The sequence below is a fragment of the Mauremys reevesii genome, linkage group 8 (genome assembly GCF_016161935.1).
Source record: "Mauremys reevesii isolate NIE-2019 linkage group 8, ASM1616193v1, whole genome shotgun sequence".
Taxonomy (NCBI): Eukaryota; Metazoa; Chordata; order Testudines; family Geoemydidae; genus Mauremys; species Mauremys reevesii.
This window is the reverse complement of record NC_052630.1, coordinates 89,721,466-89,740,796: the sequence shown is the minus strand read 5'-3', so window position 1 is coordinate 89,740,796 and position 19,331 is coordinate 89,721,466. Positions and strand designations below refer to the sequence as shown.

At 41.2% G+C, this 19,331-nt stretch overlaps 1 protein-coding gene and 1 long non-coding RNA gene across 4 annotated transcripts in view; one reads left to right on the top strand and one right to left on the bottom strand.

Annotated features, from left to right (window-relative positions):
- The window catches only part of GNG12 (G protein subunit gamma 12), a 149,061-nt gene that overhangs the window by 75,448 nt on the left and 54,282 nt on the right, over positions 1 to 19,331 (bottom strand). Inside the window, exons 4-6 of one of the 3 annotated variants that reach the window (XM_039485008.1) lie at positions 8,375 to 8,492; positions 7,060 to 7,192; positions 4,131 to 5,890 (exon numbers count right to left, since the gene is read on the bottom strand). In XM_039485008.1, the coding sequence (XP_039340942.1) occupies positions 7,067 to 7,192; positions 8,375 to 8,470 (222 nt within the window). In that variant the 5' untranslated portion in view covers positions 8,471 to 8,492 and the 3' untranslated portion in view covers positions 4,131 to 5,890; positions 7,060 to 7,066. Of the gene's footprint in view, positions 1 to 4,130; positions 5,891 to 7,058; positions 7,193 to 8,374; positions 8,493 to 19,331 lie in introns of those variants that run through there. The other 2 variants (XR_005583726.1, XM_039485009.1) reach the window with 2 other exon arrangements.
- Positions 17,308 to 19,331, top strand: part of LOC120370398 — a 37,218-nt gene continuing 35,194 nt past the window's right edge. The window contains exon 1 of the long non-coding RNA XR_005583727.1: positions 17,308 to 17,361. This is a non-coding gene — a long non-coding RNA (uncharacterized LOC120370398). The remainder of the gene's footprint in view (positions 17,362 to 19,331) is intronic.

The window sequence follows — 19,331 nt, the reverse complement described above, 5'->3', positions numbered from 1 at the left end:
AGAGCAGCACAGTTAAAGCCAAAATAAACACACCCTGACCCCGTTGACATCAATGGAACCAGGTTTTCACCCTTTTCATGTCCCCACCTATGATTTCCAATCATTTTAATTGAAGAGAGTAAGCATCAACAAATGGGCATTTTGTAATGCTGCAGATTAATTACTAAGTGAGTTTGTGAAAATAGTAATATAAGTAGACCCCCCCTTAAGGTAGAAATACTTTCCATTGCATTATATGCCCCAGTCCTACAATCAGGCCCATGACAAGTCCCACTGAAGTTAGTGGGACTCCCTGCAGATGCAGGGATCTGCTCACATGAGCCATGATGTGGAATGTGTCGTATTTGCAAGTGCCACGCCACCAGTAGTTTAAAAGGAGTGCACTGTGATAACGGCCTGATCCTGCTCTCACTGAAGTCAACAGTAGTTGTACCATTGACTCCTACCAAACAGGATTGGCCATTAGATCAGATCTCTTATGCTCAGGGACACTGACAGATTGTTTTGACTCTCTGAGCCTGAACTACCATACTGAAACATGTTCTTGATGTTAAAAAAAAAAATCCAGTCGAACAGCTTTTCGTTTAGATTTAAACCTCCCCCTTCTCTGTTTGGAACTCAAACACGGAACCAGTGCCTGAGAACCAGAACCAGACTATAAAATGATTATAAACTAAAGTAAAATGGGACTACTCTTCTGTACTGTACAAATTGAGTGAAATACAAGGAGCAAACAGCAGAAATACACCTCTACCCTGATATAACGCAACCCGATATAACATGAATTCGGATATAACGTGGTAAAGCAGCACTCCGGGGTGGGCGGGGCTGCGCACTCCGGTGGATCAAAGCAAGTTCGATATAATGCTGTTTCACCTATAACACGGTAAGATTTTTTGGCTCCCAAGGACAGCGTTATATCGGGGTAGAGGTGTACTGTGAAGTTGAATCTTCTTTTAAAAAAAAATCAGTTTTAATAACATTGGGCAGTAATTCTATAGAGAACTAAGTATTTGTTTTAAAATCATATTTTAACTCAATAGAATTCCTTTCCATTTGAATTTCTGCTGTCTCATTTCTGCATGCTGCATCACACGGGGGCTTTTGCAGGATCTGTGTAAAGGAACATTAATAGCCCTTAGGTACTAGTTTAGATGGGGCCCTGTAACTTGCCTTAGTGCTCTGCATGTGCTCATTGATGAAGGGCATGCTTGAAAGTTCCCCTCAGTGCTGTGTTTATCATTATCTGTATAGCAGTAGCCGTGTTGTGGCTGCCAAGTTGTTCAATGAATTTCAGCAGCCGTTGCCTCCTTCTGGAATGGGCACAATCTGTGGCACCAGCACAGCAGCCCCAGATGGAACATTAATTTAGAGGAGCTTTTTCTATTAACATATATGAATGACACATGGATTTGGGATGAAGGAAGGATGGTGTTCTAGCAGCAAGGTAGGACGCGGGAGATCTGGGTTGTAAGCATTCAGGAGACAGAAGTGCTTCATACCTTTGGGGAGGTGAGAATGATTCTCCCCGAGTCCCCTATTCCAGTGGGAGTATGGAGTTTATTTCTAGCCTGGCCAGACTTTGAGATATCACCCCTTAAAAGTTAATAATTTTTATGGATTTTAAAAGTTTACTAGTTATAATTTCTCTCTGCCTCTGAGGGCTGTGCAAATGGACTAAGACAGACCAATTTTGTAACTGGAAGGACATGAAAAATAATATTAAAAATTGGTATGTACTCTTACTATGGGTTTTTAACAACAAATAAGCATCTCAACCAATTTTCCAGTAAAATATGTGGCATTAACAAAATGCCTGATGGTTTGGCATGAAGTTTTTACTACTGGCAGTCAGTTTGGGATGATTTGCATAGCCCACTGGTGCTCTCAATGCTTGGGCCAAACAAAACATTTATACAAACCTGCTCATTGAGAGTGTGTTAAAGAGACAGATCACACTCACACAGGATAATCAGGAATACAAATTATAGCCTCAAATTCTATTTCACGATAGTAGAACCTCAGAGTTACGAACATCTCAGGAATGGAGGTTGTGCGTAACTCTGAAATGTTCGTAACTCTGAACAAAATTATAATAGTTCTTTCAAAAGTTTACAACTGAACATTGACTTAATACAGCTCGAAACTTTACTATGCAGAAGAAAAATGCCCCCCCTTTGTTTTTTAAAAAAAATTATGTTTAAAACAGCACTGTACTGTATTTGGTTTATATGTTTTTTGGTCTCTGCTGCTGCCTGATTGCATACTTCCAGTTCCAAATGAGGTGTGTGGTTGATTGGTCAGTTTGTAACTCTGGGCTTTGTAATTCTCAGGTTCTCCTGTATGAAAGACTTAATAAAAGGGAACTAGGGAAATAGAAACAAGATTTAAAGAAGCCCAATGGGTAAATTTCAAGGATATCAATAGGCCTGTCTTATAGTCATGTTTGGGTTTTGTAGAAAGACATGCACTGAACTACATGTCTCCCACCAGAATTTAAGCAGGGGTTCCTATAACTCCAAAGGGATAATACTGAGGAAGTTAGAAATACCTTTGAGCCAGGGGAGCACTTGAATCAGAGATCCTCATGCAGGGCTGAATCTGGGCTGGCACAACTCTACTGACCCCAGTGAAGCTCCGCAAGAATAGAACAGGAAAAAACAAAACAGTCCTACTCTTCCAAGCTCTGCCCACTTGAGATACCACTCACTAGAAAAGCGTGCAGATGTTCCAAATATGATCCTTCATGCTCTGCTGGGCTATGACTTGGTTTCCCCTCTGTGCAGATCAGGTATCTGTTAGGCTCTGCTAGCTTAATGGGCTTCGCTCCTCCTCGATTGTGGAGTTAGGGGAGGAGAGAGACACCAACTCTTCCAAATGTTACCAATTAATGGCGCCACATATTATGTCACTTGTTCACCATGCAGATCTTCATAACATGATCTTCCCTCTCCTTCCCTACAAGTTTTGATCAACAGTGAAAGACAACATTCACATTTAAATTTATTCTCATTCGGCAACCAAGTTAACACTCCTTTGAGATGAGCAGTCACCGTTTGAGTTTCTCTCAGAGCTTTTAATTCAGGTTCTCTGCATGAACAGGCAGAGCTCTCTATCTGCTACATTTTCACTTTTGTTGTTGTTGTTTTGTAACCACAAGGTGAGAGAGACTTTTTTAAAAAGAGAAAGCTAAGACTTGGCGCATAAGATTACAGTTGGTAGTAACACTGCACATACACAGCCACCCTCCCAATTTAAACCCTGGCGCTTAGCAAAGTTGACCTACAGAGTGAGTCACTCCTTTCCCTCCACCCCCACTCCAAATTTACATCTAGTCTGTCTTTCTTCCAAGAACATAGTCTTTGTCAGTGTTTGACACCATTGTGCTGAAAGCCTTCGGACCCTCTGGATGGTTGACATTTGTCTAATTCCTCAACAGGCTCTGTGCATTGGAAAGTGAACTGAACTACAATGACAAGCTGAAACAATATACAAAGTAGTGATATTTTTAATAAAATATTTCATATCCATGATATTGAACATTAGCCATCCATCAAATTCTCTTGGTTAATAGTTTTTTCTCTCATAAGAAGCCCTGTTCCATACAAAGACCACAATGAACTACTTTAAGAGGCTTACTGGTGAATGGCAAAATCATGTTAGAGAAAACAAAAGGATTTCATAAAGCCATTTGTAAGTCAAAGGCAAATCATTGTGACAACATTCATGTGAATCTGAAGTTACAATTACAATACAAAACAACACAGTATTAAAACAATCAAATTAGTAAACCCAGAGGGGGCGGGGAACCAAGCAAATGGGCCTTTTAGTTTAAGAAAAAGAACCCTAAAATTTTCTGGAATAATATCAGGTTCATTTTACATCACAAAGATTTTACATTTGAGGTATCTGCACTCAGAGCACCAAGTAAGTTGCAGTACTGTGGTTCCACTTAGCTAGCCTGGCTGAAAATCATTCCTGCAATCTCCAATATCCCAACAGCTATGAATTTGGGGTGGTTTGGTTTTCATTATTTCATCTCACTAACTAGAAAGTCCATATATCTTCACAATTCTTCCCAATCTGCATGACTCATTCTCTTCACAAGTTCATCAAACGAAAAGGTCTACTTTATACTGCATTTTGTATACTTAAAGAGTAATATAAAAACATAAGTAGCTGTTTGAACCTTCAGATGACACTACATATTGTGTTTAAAATACAATACACACAGAGAGTTTATTTAAAAACCTACACAAAAGTAATCAGAAGCAGTCAATGGTATTTTACTGTTTTATTATAGTTTCCATGTGTTTTAGGCTAAAAGTTAGAAGGCATCTGAAAGAAGCTGGCACCCTATTTCTAATCATATATATGTGGGTAAAAGGGCAACTATGTTCTAATAAAAATCTTTTGCTATTTAAATGCATAAGTTTAAGAAGGAATTAAACAGTTGCTATTTGTCCTTGCATTGCAAAGATGTCAAAAGTGTATGAAAAAAGTAGAAAAATACACTTCAGATTAAACAGGGGTAAATAGATCACTATTAACTCATCCTTTAAAAACAGGCATACATTGTGGCACTATGAACATTTAGAATCCTAATATTTATGAAGATACTTTCAACAGGTTACAAGTACAGTATGCTAGTCACCCCAAGTCTCATCATACTCCCACTGAAATCAATGGCAAAATTCTCATTGACTTCAATGGGCACTGAGTCAGGCCCGAGTTTATGAAAATATTTCCAGTAGCGTATGTTTTATGGCAACGTTTGTGATAATACTTTAAAATGTATCATTTACATGTTTTGATTCAGTAACTTAAAAAACACAATCATGGCACTTATGACTCCAGTTGTAAAAATGCTGAATACATTTGGATATGGAAGTCGTAACTGAACAAAATGGATTCAGGTCAAAAGAAAATCTGCAGTTTAAAAAAGTCTGCAGTTAAACTCATTGCTCAAATTAATGCAACGTAAGTAGTTATAAGACGAGTTTGTAAAGTTCTAATTTAGCTGAATACTTCTGACATGAAATTCTATGAGTAAGAAGGAGCATAAACCAATTGCTTAGAAATGGCCAAAGAGAAGGAGCCAGGTATCAAAATGACCTTTGTATCACCATATTTGCATACATTACATTTTCATATATTCATTCGGGTTCTAAACGGTTCAAACATTTAGCCACAAATTGCTGACAACACGGGCCATAACAGATCAACAGAAGGGCAATATTTTGGTTGTAAAAAGTTACTTTGAAAAAACCAAGATATTACAGAACTGAAGAAATACAGCATGACTGCTGCTAGTAGCTCAGTTATGAACGCATATAGCTAAGTTAATTATTATTTTTAACAAGACGCATTATAAAATGACTGAAATATGGTGAATAAAAACAGTGAAAATCTAGATTGTTTTGAACTTATTAGAAAAATATTCTAATTATAAAAATAATTTGAATGTCAGCACAGAACAATCCGTGCATTTATTTTTTCTTACAGGATGTCTCAAATTTAGATTTTTGAAAGGAGGTGTGTTAAAAACATAACATTATTAACAGTGTCTATATAATTTAATACAAAATTAGACACATGCAACATAAAACAGTAAATTAAAAGTGGTTAATAATTTCTGTAAATATCATTACAGAAGATCACAATTTCAGGCATTGTATAGCTGGCTATAGGGAAACACCCCCCCCCACACAAAAAAACATTGGTAACCTACTAGAAGTCAGTATTGTTTTCTTTCCATTCACTTATTCCATCAATACACAAGACTTGTATATAAACTTTATTAGGCTATTTGTACATCAGTGATGTTATGGAAAGGCCATCCAATTACAATTGCTTGATCATAATCTGGATAGGATTTGGCTTCTTTTTCCTTAAAAAGAAAGGGGAACTCAATTATTAAAAGAACCAAATCCTGGATCACTGCACAAAACCTAAATGAGACTTGTACAGGTAACCCATGTGGCTTGGAGTGATAGAATCCTCCCCCTCACCTTAGCCACGGGGCAAGAGAAACACTAGTTCCAAAGTGTTGGAGTCTTACTGTAGCCCTATTAAAGGAGCTACATTGATCATAACTTGAGGAGAAAATTTAGAGGGGCAGAATAAAAAGGTTAAAATTCTCCTTTATTGGACCCTCTAAAAAATGAAAAATTACATAAATCATCAGAAATCTATTGATTCTTGACACAAAAACTGATTTTTCACTTTTTAAAAAGAGTTAAGATATAACTGAAGGTAAAGGCATGAACCTATGGAGTTTATCAATAATTGCAGCAGCTGTTTGCAAGGAGTCTTGTCAGAGAATGCACTTCGGAATATGTATATACACAAACACATATATATATATACACACACACACACACACACAAAACCAATACATAAATACACTAATTGAATACAAATACACTCATTTAAAAAAACTACAGTAAATTAATCTTGAATAAGAGTCATATTACTTGTCTATCTTGCTGATTTATAGGCGAAGATCAGGCAACTTTGGTCTTGATTGTGTAGCCTAATACCTTAAACTGAAATGCAGATATTACACATTTTTAAAAAGACTTTCACCTCATCCAGCCCTCTCTTCTTAGGGCTAGTCTTCATATACAGCGCTGCAGCAGATCGCTTTAGTGTAGTTAATCCACCTCCCAGAGAGGCAGGAACAATGTTGACAGGAGAAGTTCTCCCGCCGACAGAGTTGTCTACACAGGGGGTTAGGCTGGTATAACTACGTCACTCGGAAGGCATGGATTTCTCACACCCTGAGCAACATAGTTATATCGACATAAAAGCCAACACAAGGGAATTACCAGCTGCATGCCACAGACCCCATTCCATTTTACAAGAAATAGGATAATTTAGTTTACAATCTTCCTTCCCAGTAAAGATACTATAAAGAAAAAAATCGTAAAAATTCGTTTACACACATAGTAAATACACTGCTGTTTTACACCGCTGATATCAGGTGACCATAAGGTTATTTTCTCTAATAATTTGCTTGTAGTCTGTTTTGCTTGGGAAAGCTATGGAGGTACTTACTGCTCTGCTATAATATAATGCATGTTTTTTTATCCTTGAAAGGGTTTTCAGAAGCAGGTATGCCCATTAGTAAAGGATCTTTCCTGGCATGTTCTTCACAATAGCACATGAGATCTGCTGATGCTTTTGATACCTGGCAAAAAGACACAAAATGGTAAATATTCCCAGATCATTTGCAATAGGATGGAATGGGCTGTGGGATGCATCCATAGCTACAATGAATTAGTTTGGCATATGGAAGAACAGAGTTTGAGGAATCCATAAAATCTTCAGGTCCAGAGCTAAGGTCACCGAGCATAATGCAAAGGTTTCTGTGCTTTGCTGCTTGGACTGGCCTTGGTGAGGTTGGTAGAATGGGAAAAAAAGTAAGCAAAAACAAGGATAAGCCAGGATGCTGTGTCTTTAAAGGTACTTTGGGGTTAGTTTGGGAAGATAGGAATGAGTAACTTTACATTTTGCTGAGATTTGAACAGCAGGTTCAGAACAATCGAGCAGGCTTCTAGTAAAAAGATTTTGTATCTTTAGACATGGTTAATAATCACTGAAATGTCATCAATTGACTTACAGTTCCTAGGAAATTGATTCAGTCATTTCCTTGCAAGATATTGCATGTTCCTAATCTCTAGCTGACTGTAAGAAAAGTACCTACGTCAGGTGTATTAACCAGTCTGCTGATCTTTGGACAGTTGGTAGTCTACAGAGAGTATTGATAAAATGGAGATTGAAGGCAAGGAAAGGTATGGTTAGAACAACAACAAAAAGCCAGATCTTAATAGGTGATATTTTAGCTTAATCAAATTCCTTAACCACTGGGAGGGGGGGAGCAGGGAGAAGTTTGGACTCCTTGTCCACCATAATTTAGGTGCATCCTGTCTCAACTCTCTTCCTCTTTCAAGAGGGCTACAAACCCTTGCTTTACCTGCAAAGATTTATATAGTAAAATTTAAACATTCAAAACTAACATGCTCAATTGGAAAAAAAAAACTGCTTTACATCACATCTCATCTTCCACCCACTATGTATTATAGATTTAGATTATAAATTCCCAGTAGCAAAGATTTGGTCTACTCACACGTCCATAAAGTACCTATTATACTGTTGGTACAATTTTTTCTATAGCAACAATAAAGAAATCTGTAAAGTTCAGTACCACAGGTATGAGTGAAACTACCACATTCAGAGATAACCCCTGTGACGTATACTGCATAATAAAAAAATATGTACATATATATTGGGAGTTTAGTAAAATATACCTGCCGTAATTCACATGGTTCATATAAAAAAAAAGAGAAAGATCAGTAAGAACATTTCTCACCTTTATTCTTTCGATAGAAGCTTCTATTCTTAACTGCTGCACAGTTCTTCGTGCCTGAGCTATATTGTTTGTTGTGCTAGTTGTTTTGCTAGTCATTTTCAATGAAATCTCTCAAACTCTGTTAAAAAAAACAATTGGTTATTTTTCTAAAAACTGCATCCCTGTATAGAGGCAATGCCATATGCTGAAAAAGGAATTTTAGTTCTTTTATGTGAAATGTTGACAGATCAGATATTGTACATAGAAAATACCAGCAAGAAAAAAAGTGAACACTGTTGAAGCGTTTATGTATCTTTTTTTCTCCCTAATTCCAAGCCCATTAATATGAATACAACCTCCACTAATAGTTTCTCCACTTGTACTCCCCTCCCCCAAACAGCTTTTTATTAATCTATTTATTCCCTTGAAGTTGAAGACATTCATAAAAAGTATTCCTATGCTCATTTTTAAAACAGACATCTGCAAGAAGATTATGGAAAGTTGTATACTGGGCCAGATACTAGCTTTAGAGCCACACATAACTCTCCAAAGCTAGAGTATTATTACTGATTATCATGGGATGAACTTTGCCCCTAGGCACAGTCCTGAGCAAGGGGAGGTTGTGGAATCTAGACTGTGCCAGGAGGCACTAGGTCAGAGATAGATGCCATTTCTCTCCTGCTGGCCTATGGTTCTCTTGTAGGAGGAGTATTTTACAACCGTCCTTACATGGCACAGCATCCTTTCCCCAGGCAGATCTACAGGTCAGTAGAGAAGGAAAGAGGCAGAGAAATGTCCCACTTGCTCATTAGGAGAGAGAATGTCATGTGTGCACCTCCAGCTCTCCCCCACCCTCCGCCCTTTACCACACACCCACATAAGGTTATGTTTGGATTTCGTAGTGACTTAAGATCAATTTTCCAGCTTCTCACAGAAATCAGACATAACAGCTGCCAAAGTCTAGAGAAATACTCCCACTCCACACCCCAATATCCCTCCCAACAACCACCCCCCCCTACCCACATGGCTGGCTCAAATGTGTTTTTGGTAAAAAGAGTGAGCAGCTTTGAGACTGATCATACTTTTCTTCTCAGGATGAGAATTTGAAGCAGCACTCATGCCACACAGTTTTAACAGTGCTGCACTTGGACACTACCCATTGTGTTCAGTTGATCTCAGCAGCAGCACATGACTGCAATTTGATCAAAGCTTTTAGACATTGACTCTACAGTGTGTAAAGTTAGCCTCTGTGAAGGCATGTGAGTGATTAGAGTGCAGGTTTTGATCACTGTGACTAAACCAGTGCCACTAAATCAGAGTCATGCACAGAAACACCAGATTTGCTCTCAGCATCACAGACAACCAAATCCTAAGTAGTAGTTAATGAGAACCCTGTGTAAGGCCACACTGCGACAAGCATGAGAGCAAAACTGTCACTGTGCCAGATCCAACTCAATGATAATGAAGGAGAAAAAAAGAAAGAAAACTGCTGTCTAAATCAAAATTGCTCCAAAAGTAAATAATTAAGCATAAAACTGTTTGCTCAGATTGGTGTTTTCATCTGGCAGGCATAATGGTGGTCTCTTTACAAAGACTCTTAAAAGATTGCACTATCATGGCCACAGACGTGTATTTCATAATGTCTGTCTGCTCATGATAAATTACTCTGCCAACTTGACACCATTCACACTTCAATAGCTATCAAATCACAGGGTGGCCTCTGAGTTGTGTAATAAGCAAGTTCTAAAGACATCATGTAATCAAGTCACTTTCAGTTTGTTACACATGCAGGGAGGACTACAGGATTGCGGAGGACTTCACTGTTCAACTATTGTTCCCCCTGCCCCCATACAGGGGTGGCTCCAGGCCCCAGCACGCCAAGCCGCGGGGGGCACTCTGCTGGCGCTGTGAGGGCGGCAGGCAGGCTGCCTCCGGCGGTTTGCCTGCGGAGGGTCCGCTGGTCCTGCAGCTTCGGTGGACCTCCCGCAGGACCAGCGGACCCTCCGCAGGCAAACCGTCGGAGGCAGCTTGCCTGCCGTGCTCGGGGCGGCAAAATCCCTAAAGCCGCCCCTGCCCCCATAAGTCCTGCTGAAGCATAATCTTTGCAAAGTCTTCTTTCTAAAAGACTTCTGTACTTTGATTTACCATCACTTCCTTATTACAATAATACTGTAATAAAGGTGTAAAACACTGGAGTGCTGGCAAGAGATGGATCTTTGTTTCCTGACCCTCATCATAGCCTAGGGTCATGGCCACAAAAGGTAATACCTCTGTTACATGGCTGGGGTCAGTATCCACTCTCAGCTAGCTGCAGTTACACTTTTTTTTTTTTTTAAATAAAGGCAAATGCAAATGAAGCATATCATCAGTCAAGACCAACCACAAAACAATGCGGCAAATTAAACAACACATGAATAGAGACATCTAGGATGCATAAGGGTACTCTTAAAAAGATCAATATAGATGGGTCCAAGGAATTTGCCTATTTCATGATGGATTTAATCACTACTGAGGTTGAAGTCTCATTTTTTGAGCAGAAAATTTTGAGGCTTTGCTAAAGGTAGAATGGGCTATACTGGAACTCATAACAAAGACAGACAATCCTGGCCCTTATGTTCAAAAAATTATCCTTGATGAGCAACTGTAGCTCCCATTGAAAATGCTGGCCTAAAGTGACTTGCCTGAAGCCTCAAAGGGAATTATTGGAAGAGCTGGGGAAAGATCCCCTTGGCCTAGTTCTCCAGGTGCTGAACACAGTTCCTGTGCACTTCGGTTGGAGCTAGCTTGCGCAGCACTCCCAAAAAGTAAGACTGAATGAGTCCTGGCATCTAGTTCTCTGCTCTAACCACTAGACCCATGCCACCCATGTAACTCTCCACCTAGCAAGTGTCCTACATAAGAGCGAAGTATAATTATTATTTATTTTAGGGCAGCAACATTCGTGCCATTTGTCCTATGCAATCTAAGTTGTTTCTCATCTCTGTAGAAAGTACAACCTACACTTCAGAAACAGGCATTATTTCTGCTGAAACAAGCACTGATCAGAGACCAGCATGAGGAGAGAAGAGGCAACTTGAGCAGTTTGCAGCATCAAATTTGAAATAATATGGTCATTCCACTAATTCCTTATGCAGCAGCAAGGAGATTAAACTAGTAAATTTTACCCTCCACAAATACTTCTAGAAAACAGAAAAACAAGTACAGTAAAACCTGCCAAGAGCGACCCCTCATGGGAGTAAGCAAATGTGGTTGCTTGTAAGAGTGGTCTCTCTCCAGAGGTTTGTACACGAGAGAGCGGTGGCGTTCCGTGGCCTCTGCACGTAGTCACTCGTTCCTTCGTTTAGCCCCCTCATATGGCAGGGATGACAAGTAAAAAAGCCAGAATTTAGAGAGGCACAGGTTTAGCTCTGTTTTTTATAGCCAAATGGTATTTCTTCTGCGTAGTGAAGATCTTAGCCTGCGGGTCATTGCAGATGGCAGTTTAGAGGGGGTTGGACAGGGAAATATTAAGGTAGAGGAGCACAGCTAATAGAACAAAATCAAAACAAAAAGGTATTTGTTTCAGCAGTGCTATGGCAATATTTTGAATATGGCTTTATGGTGCTTCTATATCTAGATAAGCAAAAAAGAGGTGGTTAGGACAAAGCCACTGTGCCAGGCTGTAATTTAGACTATGTCAATCTTCTCTGAAAATACTGGCATGTCTCTAATAGGATTTGTATACAAACTCAGCAGTGACCGTCTTATTCTCCACAGATGTTGGTGAATAATCAACTACTGCTGTGCTGTGTTTAAATTCACTTATACGACAACTGAAACATATTAAAAGAACATCTCTCAAAGACCCTAAATATAGTATTTCAGAGGAAGTTTCATAGCTGCACAAAGGTGAGAATATCCAGACAACCCCATTTCCCCCCCTCTTGATTCTTGCACTTGTCTAGCCAAACAAGCATGGCGTTATTTTAGTCTAACAAAAAGCATTATCCCCGCCCTTTTTTTTTTTGCACATACTGTAGTTTTCAGCCTGTTCAGCAGCACCTTGCTTTTTAAAAAGCCCTCTTTGCACAGAATAGTATAGAGCATTCTCTCCCTCTCTGACTTTAAATCGTATCCAGTACTTTTCTAGATCTGATCAAACAGTTCTACATTGCAAACAGCTACGACATATCAAGACTTAGATACATTAACAATAGCTGTGATATGTGCAGAAAGTATATGAAGTTACAGTATTTCAAAACTCTCCCTGCTAGCTTCTTGCCAAATATGTACTCAGGACTCCTTACAGTCAGGGCCGGCTCCAGGGTTTTTGCTGCCCCAAGTAGCAAAAAAAAAAAAGCTGCAATTGCAATCTGCAGCTGCGGCTGGTCCTTCACTCTGAGAGGGAGTGAGGGACCCGCCGCCAAATTGCCGCCGAAGACCCGGACGTGCCACTCCTCACCGTTGGCCGCCCCAAACAGCTGCTTGCTGGGCTGGTGCCTGGAGCCAGCCCTGCTTACAGTGAAAGCTGGGCAAGCAACAGGCTCAGATCCTGTCCCAGCGCAAACACAGTCTCCTCCCAACTCCCTTGGCCTCTTCATTAATGTCACTGCTCTCCCCAGACAGTGACATGAATAATTATCCAGTATTTTCCATTAACTGTGAATTCCACGTAATCAGGATTAAAGGCCATCTATAGTGGCATTCTAATTTAGCAGATTCTACTATAAATAATGAGCTGAACATATATAATAAAGACGTAATTACACTGAGGGCTCCCAGTGACAAAAAAGGAGCAAAGAGTGTGTTATGTTCATGCCATGAGTACAAAGAAAATATCAAAAGTAACTAATCTTCATTTACACATATTTTGATAGCTTCTTGTTTTGTAAAATACAATCATTAGTAAAGAAAAAACACTCTTTACAAGTGTAAAGAAGGTCTTGTGGCTTAGGCACTGAACTGGAAACCATAAAGATCTCTATTCTATTCTGCCATGGATTTCCTGAGTGACTTTGGGCAAGTAACTTCATCTTGCTGCACCCAGTTTAAGTAATAATACTTCCGACCTCACAGGGGTGTTATGAATGTAAATCTATTTTTTCAGGTGTATAGATACAGTGAATGCCATAGAAAGGCCTATAATAATCATATCTAGCCTTAATTTCCCTTAGTAATTATTTGTATTACCATGGCACCTGGGAGCTCCAGGCATGGATCAGGACCTGACTCTGCAAGGCACTGCTCAAACACAGAACAAAAAGACAGTCACTTCCCCCAAGTCACTTACAATCTAAGGCAGTGATGCCCAAACTTTTCCTGTTGCACCACCCACTCCTTACCAGTAATGGAATCTGTCCATGCCTCCCCTCCATTACTGCACAACTGGCTCAACAGAGGAGCTAAGACTGAATCATAGAATATCAGGGTTGGAAGGGACCTCAGGAAATCATCTAGTCCAACCCCCTGCTCAAGGCAGGACCAATCCCCAACTAAATTCCCAAATGGGCCCCTCAAGGATTGAACTCACAACCCTGGGTTTAGTAGGCCAATGCTCAAACCACTGAGCAGGCAGAGCTGGGGACAGAACTGTGGCTGAGGGAGGAGCTGAGGCAAGAGGCAGAGAGGGAATGAGGGCAGAGAAGGGTTGGGGGAGAGGGAATTAAGGCAGAGATGGCCCCGCCCACTTCTGCCTCCTCCCCTGAGTGTGCCGCGTCCCCGCTTCTCCTCCCAGCGCTTGCTGCCACGAAACAGTTGTTTCGCGGCATAACAAGCTGAGGGTGGGAGGGGGGAGGAGCAGGAACGCGGCACGCTCAAGGGAGGAGGTGGGGAAGAGGCCGGGGCAGGGATTTGGAGGAATCGTCCAATAGGGGCAGGGAGGGGGCAAAGTTGGGGCGGGGACTTTGGGGAAGGGGTTGGAATGGGGGTGGAAGGAGGCAGGACAGGGGTGGAGTCGGGGTGAGGGTGGGTCAAGCACCCACAGGCGCCGGGAGAAGTTGGAGCCTATGCACGTGCTGTCCTGCTTGAGATGTTAGACATACTCTAAGTATAATAAGACACGAGACAACAGATGAATACAGACAGGCGGGGATTACAAGGAAACACAGAGACAACGTTGGTCAGCATGACAGGCAGTGGCCTCTGCACACCAGCAGTCTAACTGTTATCACTTGGGGAAGGGTTCCCACTCTAGACTCTCAGCCTCCCCAGAGATCAAACCACTGCTGCTCTTCTCTGGAGTGGTGTGTAGTTCTGCTGCCATCTGGACCACCTGCCAACATGTGGTAAGTTCCTTGTACTGGGACCAGTTCTCTCTAGGGCATGGCACTCAATTCTCCCCTTCAGAACCTCTTCCCTCTAGGAGTACCTTTCCTAGGTTCCCTTTCATGGTGAGCTCCCGTCAGAGTCTACCCTCACTTGAAACTGGGGGGTTTCAAGGTGAGGACCCGCATGCCACCATGTCAAGGTCTCACCCCCACTTGGAACTGTTGGGCTCCAATGTGGGGACCTGACTTGGTTTCCCTCTAAACTAAAATCCTAGTTTAGATCTAGTAAGCTGCCACCACTCAATCAGGAAATGTGGATTGAGACACAGTCCTTCCCCAAATTCTAGGGGATTCCAAGAGCCCCAAATCCATGGAGTTCTTATACCCAGGAGAAATAAACCATTCCCCCTGCTTCCTCCCCCCTCCCTTCTCTTTCCCTGAGAATCCACCCAAGGAAAGACCAAACAAGTCCTTAATAGAAAAGAATTTATTAAAGAATAAAAAGAAAGTAACTTGTCTCTGTAATTTAAGATAGAACAATACAGGGTCTAAACTTATCAATCTCTGGAGAGAATCCCCCCTCCCTTCTTTCTCAGTAAAAGCAATATCAGCAAATAGGAATAAAGAATTTCCTTTAGCAAAATACACAATTGCAAATATAGAAAGCAACTCAAAAGACTAATCCGCCTTTCTAATTTAATACTCACTATTAAATAGTAGAAACTACTCCAGGAGAACTTGGAGACATGACTGTTCTTTCTTAGATCCAAAAAGAACTCTCTGAGCAAAACAGGGAACACAGACAAAGGCTTCCCTCCACAGAGATTTGAAAATAATCTGTCTCTGATTGGTCCTCTGGTCAGGTGGTCATCAGGTACTGCATGTTAACCCTTTACAGGTATAAGAGACCTTAACCCTTAACTATCTGTTTATGACACGCCCCCCAAATCGCCAACAGTGGGAACTACTGGTGGTGATTTCCTCCTAGAACTGTAAAATAAACAGATTAACAAAACACATGCACTATTACATATACTACTAAGTAAACAACAAGAAATTTGACATTGAAGAACACCTTGTATGCATTTGACCGGACATACTTGGCAATGTTTTTGCTCATCCCCTCCCAATGGAAGGACTTTCCCAACCTGTCCTTGGTTATGTTTACCCCAGAATGACCACTGGGATGTCATGGCCCAAGCTTAAGAGCTTGTACCGGTACTTAGTTGGAACTACCAACTGTTTTTGAGGATTCTGGCCTTTCTGGTGTCCACCAGAAAGAATCTTGTTATATAAAAGTTCTTGTTTTACAACAAACTGGGATCGGGTAGAAGAGCTGAGAGGCGGTGGGTTGCTCCATGCCGCCACCCAAGCTGTCTTAAGGTTAACCCTTAACTATCTGTTTATGACAGCTCCCTAACCAGCTTCCCCAAGTATCCCTCTCCTCAAGAGCTTCTTGTGTTCTGGGACCGCTGAACTGAGCCCTCACAACCCTTTATTAAGCCAAGGTGTTCCTTAGCTTATTAACTGCTGCCACCACCTTGGCAATTAACTATTCAAAGGTGGATCTGGATTGGCTCATTCTCCTTAGTGGAGCCTGTCACAGGTAACTGGAGGCCTGACTCCCAACAGAGGGCTAGCTAACCTGTGACAAGGGGGTTCTGGGTGTGTGCTGGGGAGAACAGACATTTAACAGCATTAGGATGCATCATATTTAAATATACTTCAGAAAAGTATATTTTACTACGACCCATCTGAACTGCTGTATCACTGATAAGCACTAAGATATCTGTTGGTAACAGCTGTCTTTATAATCAAGCTACTGTCCATTACCAGTTTGACTCAGTAATGCCACGAATGCTGCTTGAATCAGGTACAAGGTTAAGCAGTCTGGTTTCTGACCAGGGCACTTTTTTATAACTTGTCCAGTCCCTCTGTTTTTCTGGGCCATGTGAAATGGCTATTTCATTGGATTCCCACCTGCAGTGTAACGGCATTGCCCTTGCTATCACACTGATGGGTCTGCTTGGTCAGCACTTATGGTTGGCACTCTGCCAAATACACATGACTCAGGAGCAGTGCACTTCAGGGGACTGAACAAAATGGAATCTTACATTATCTGTGTCACACACATCTGTAGATTGCCACGGACTCGCAGGGGCGAAAGAAAATGCAGGCCTGTTATTTACCAGGCTGCACGTGGCAACAGACTATATTGGTACGGGATGCAAGGAGAGTGTGGGTCACGATACAAACTGCACACACACACACACACACACTAAACTTAATCAATTTAAAAGTTTTATGGGGGATAATTACAAGGGGTAAGGGAGCAGCGTATGATTAGCTAATAGAGTTAATGAAACTTAAAACACACAATGACTAAAATATCTACTAACAATATTTATAAACAAAGATGCAGCATTTAGTAATAACTGATACTTACAAATACAAACCAACGCATAACGACCGGCAAACGTAGAAGCTCTGTTTGAAACACGTGAGCTGAGAGAGAGGCTTCGAGGTGATCAGGCTCGGTTACAGGTATACACAGGACACACGGGTATACACAGGATTCGGTTTTCTTTCTCCTCTTCCTGCCTGCACATGGCAGGCAGGCCATAAAGTACCCACTATGACATCATAGAAGTGTCATAGGGGATGGGGCCCAAAACCTGTTTGTGTTTGTTTCTGATTGGCACAAGCGAAGTTAACACCATGTAGGGGAGCAGGTGCCTTAAAGTCTGGCTTCGCCCCCAAAAGGTGAGGAAATGCATATTGCCTTAGAATGCGTTCAACACTGAATGACAAACGAAGAGGCCAGGGCAACACCGGTATGGGCAAGTTTTACAGGATGCAGACAGGAACTTATCTCAACAACATCTACCTGGCAGACCACTCTCCCAATTTTGTATTTGGCTTGGTTATTTAGAATTTCTTTTTTGCACCCTTGGGGAGTTGTGTGTATATGTGGGATAACAGGGGTTGCTTCTTATGCTGCTGGTTCGGAGAAAATGAGTGTAGAATTAGACACTAAAATGAGGAATGCTCTAATAAATATGGAGGATAGATTCCTACTCCCCACAGTTACTCACATTGGGATGGATTCTGCTGAGCAAGGAATACCCTCAACTTCCATTGATTCAAAGGAGGCTAAGGATACTTGACATTTCAGAAGATCAGGTTCATTACCATACATAAGGGCTTGGAGTTTGCATGATTCCTTTTCCCCTTGGGATCACTATGTCAACTGACTTTTCAAAACTTGGTCTCACTATCTCCTCTTGCTTACCTGAGAGAAGGATTACATACAGTGACTCACATAAGTCTCCCATTGGCTGCGGCTGCCAGCTCTCAGGGCGGGGGCAGTGTACGGAGCCCCGTAGCCATTCTTCTGCCTAGGAGCAGTAGGGATGTCACCACTTTCAGGGAGCCATGTGGAGTCAGGTAGGGAGCCTGCCGACCCTGTGCCAACCGGACTTTTAATGGCCCGGTCAGTGGTGCTGACCGGAGCTGCCAGGGTTCTTTTTTTTTTTCAACCAGGCGAAAACTGAACACCTGGCAACCCTATTGAAGATCAGAAATGCCAGTTTATAGAGCTTTCCGGCTGGTAAAGTGCCGGATAACACAGCATTTACTGTATAATCACAACGATGAATCAGGAGACAATTCAAAGATCATCAAAAGCCTGCTGCCATTCCCACTGAAGTCAGGAGCAGAACTCTCATCAACTTCAGTGGGAGCAGGAGTATGCTGCACATAAGCAGAACATAAAAAAGTGAAACAGCAGAGTATAGAGCTTTAGAATGAATGCTGTCAGCCTTCAGCAAGCTACACACAATACAAAAGCTTTTCCAGCTGGAAGAAAGCCAAATGCACAATGTGGAAGGACTCTACTTAGCATGCTGGTGGTTAGCTTAATTAGAAAATGACAGACAGTGCCTCCTATTGAAAAGCAGGCAGAAGGGACATTAAATAACAGATTTCCAAGTATCATTTCAAACTTATTTCCTGGATCATGCATGTTAAAAAATAAACACACTCATAAATCTCACAGATCTAGATGAATCTGGCCATTTAAATAATCACTTTCACAACACTGACCTACTTTTCTAGTAACTCCCTTATTTCCATCAGGGAAAAGGAGACTAGAGAAGAATGAAACAGAATAAATTTAAATGATGCTACCACTCTAAATGGCTGACTTTCAGCAAATATGACTGAAGGAGTTCTATAAACCATCATGCCAGTTCAAAGATTAGGATAGTCTCTAGTGCAGACACTGCATGCAGTATTTTCAGAACTGAACTGGCTGTGGGTTACGTACTATCCAATTCACAAAGTATTTCCATCAAGGGTTTCTGTATTTCAGCTTTCCTTGGCAGAGCTGGAGCAAAGATGGTGCAATCTGGAAAGAAAATGCATCTCTCACGGTTGTATGTTGGGAAGGCAGAGCAGACAGCACACACTGCCAGTCCTTTCAAACACAGATCACTACCAGAAGGAAATCATCCAAATTCCGTGATAGGAAAAAAACTTATTAACTGATAGTTGCAGTACAGGTTGCTCCCTCATCTCCAAAGTTTACTGTATCACTGACCTGACCCTAGACTTTTTTCAAATTTACAAACACTCCATTTTACAGAAACTTATTCAGCTTTGACTGTTCTCAACATAAAATCTTTCCAAGACAAAAACCCAAATGGTGATAGTGCTTCCTTTGAAACAGTTTG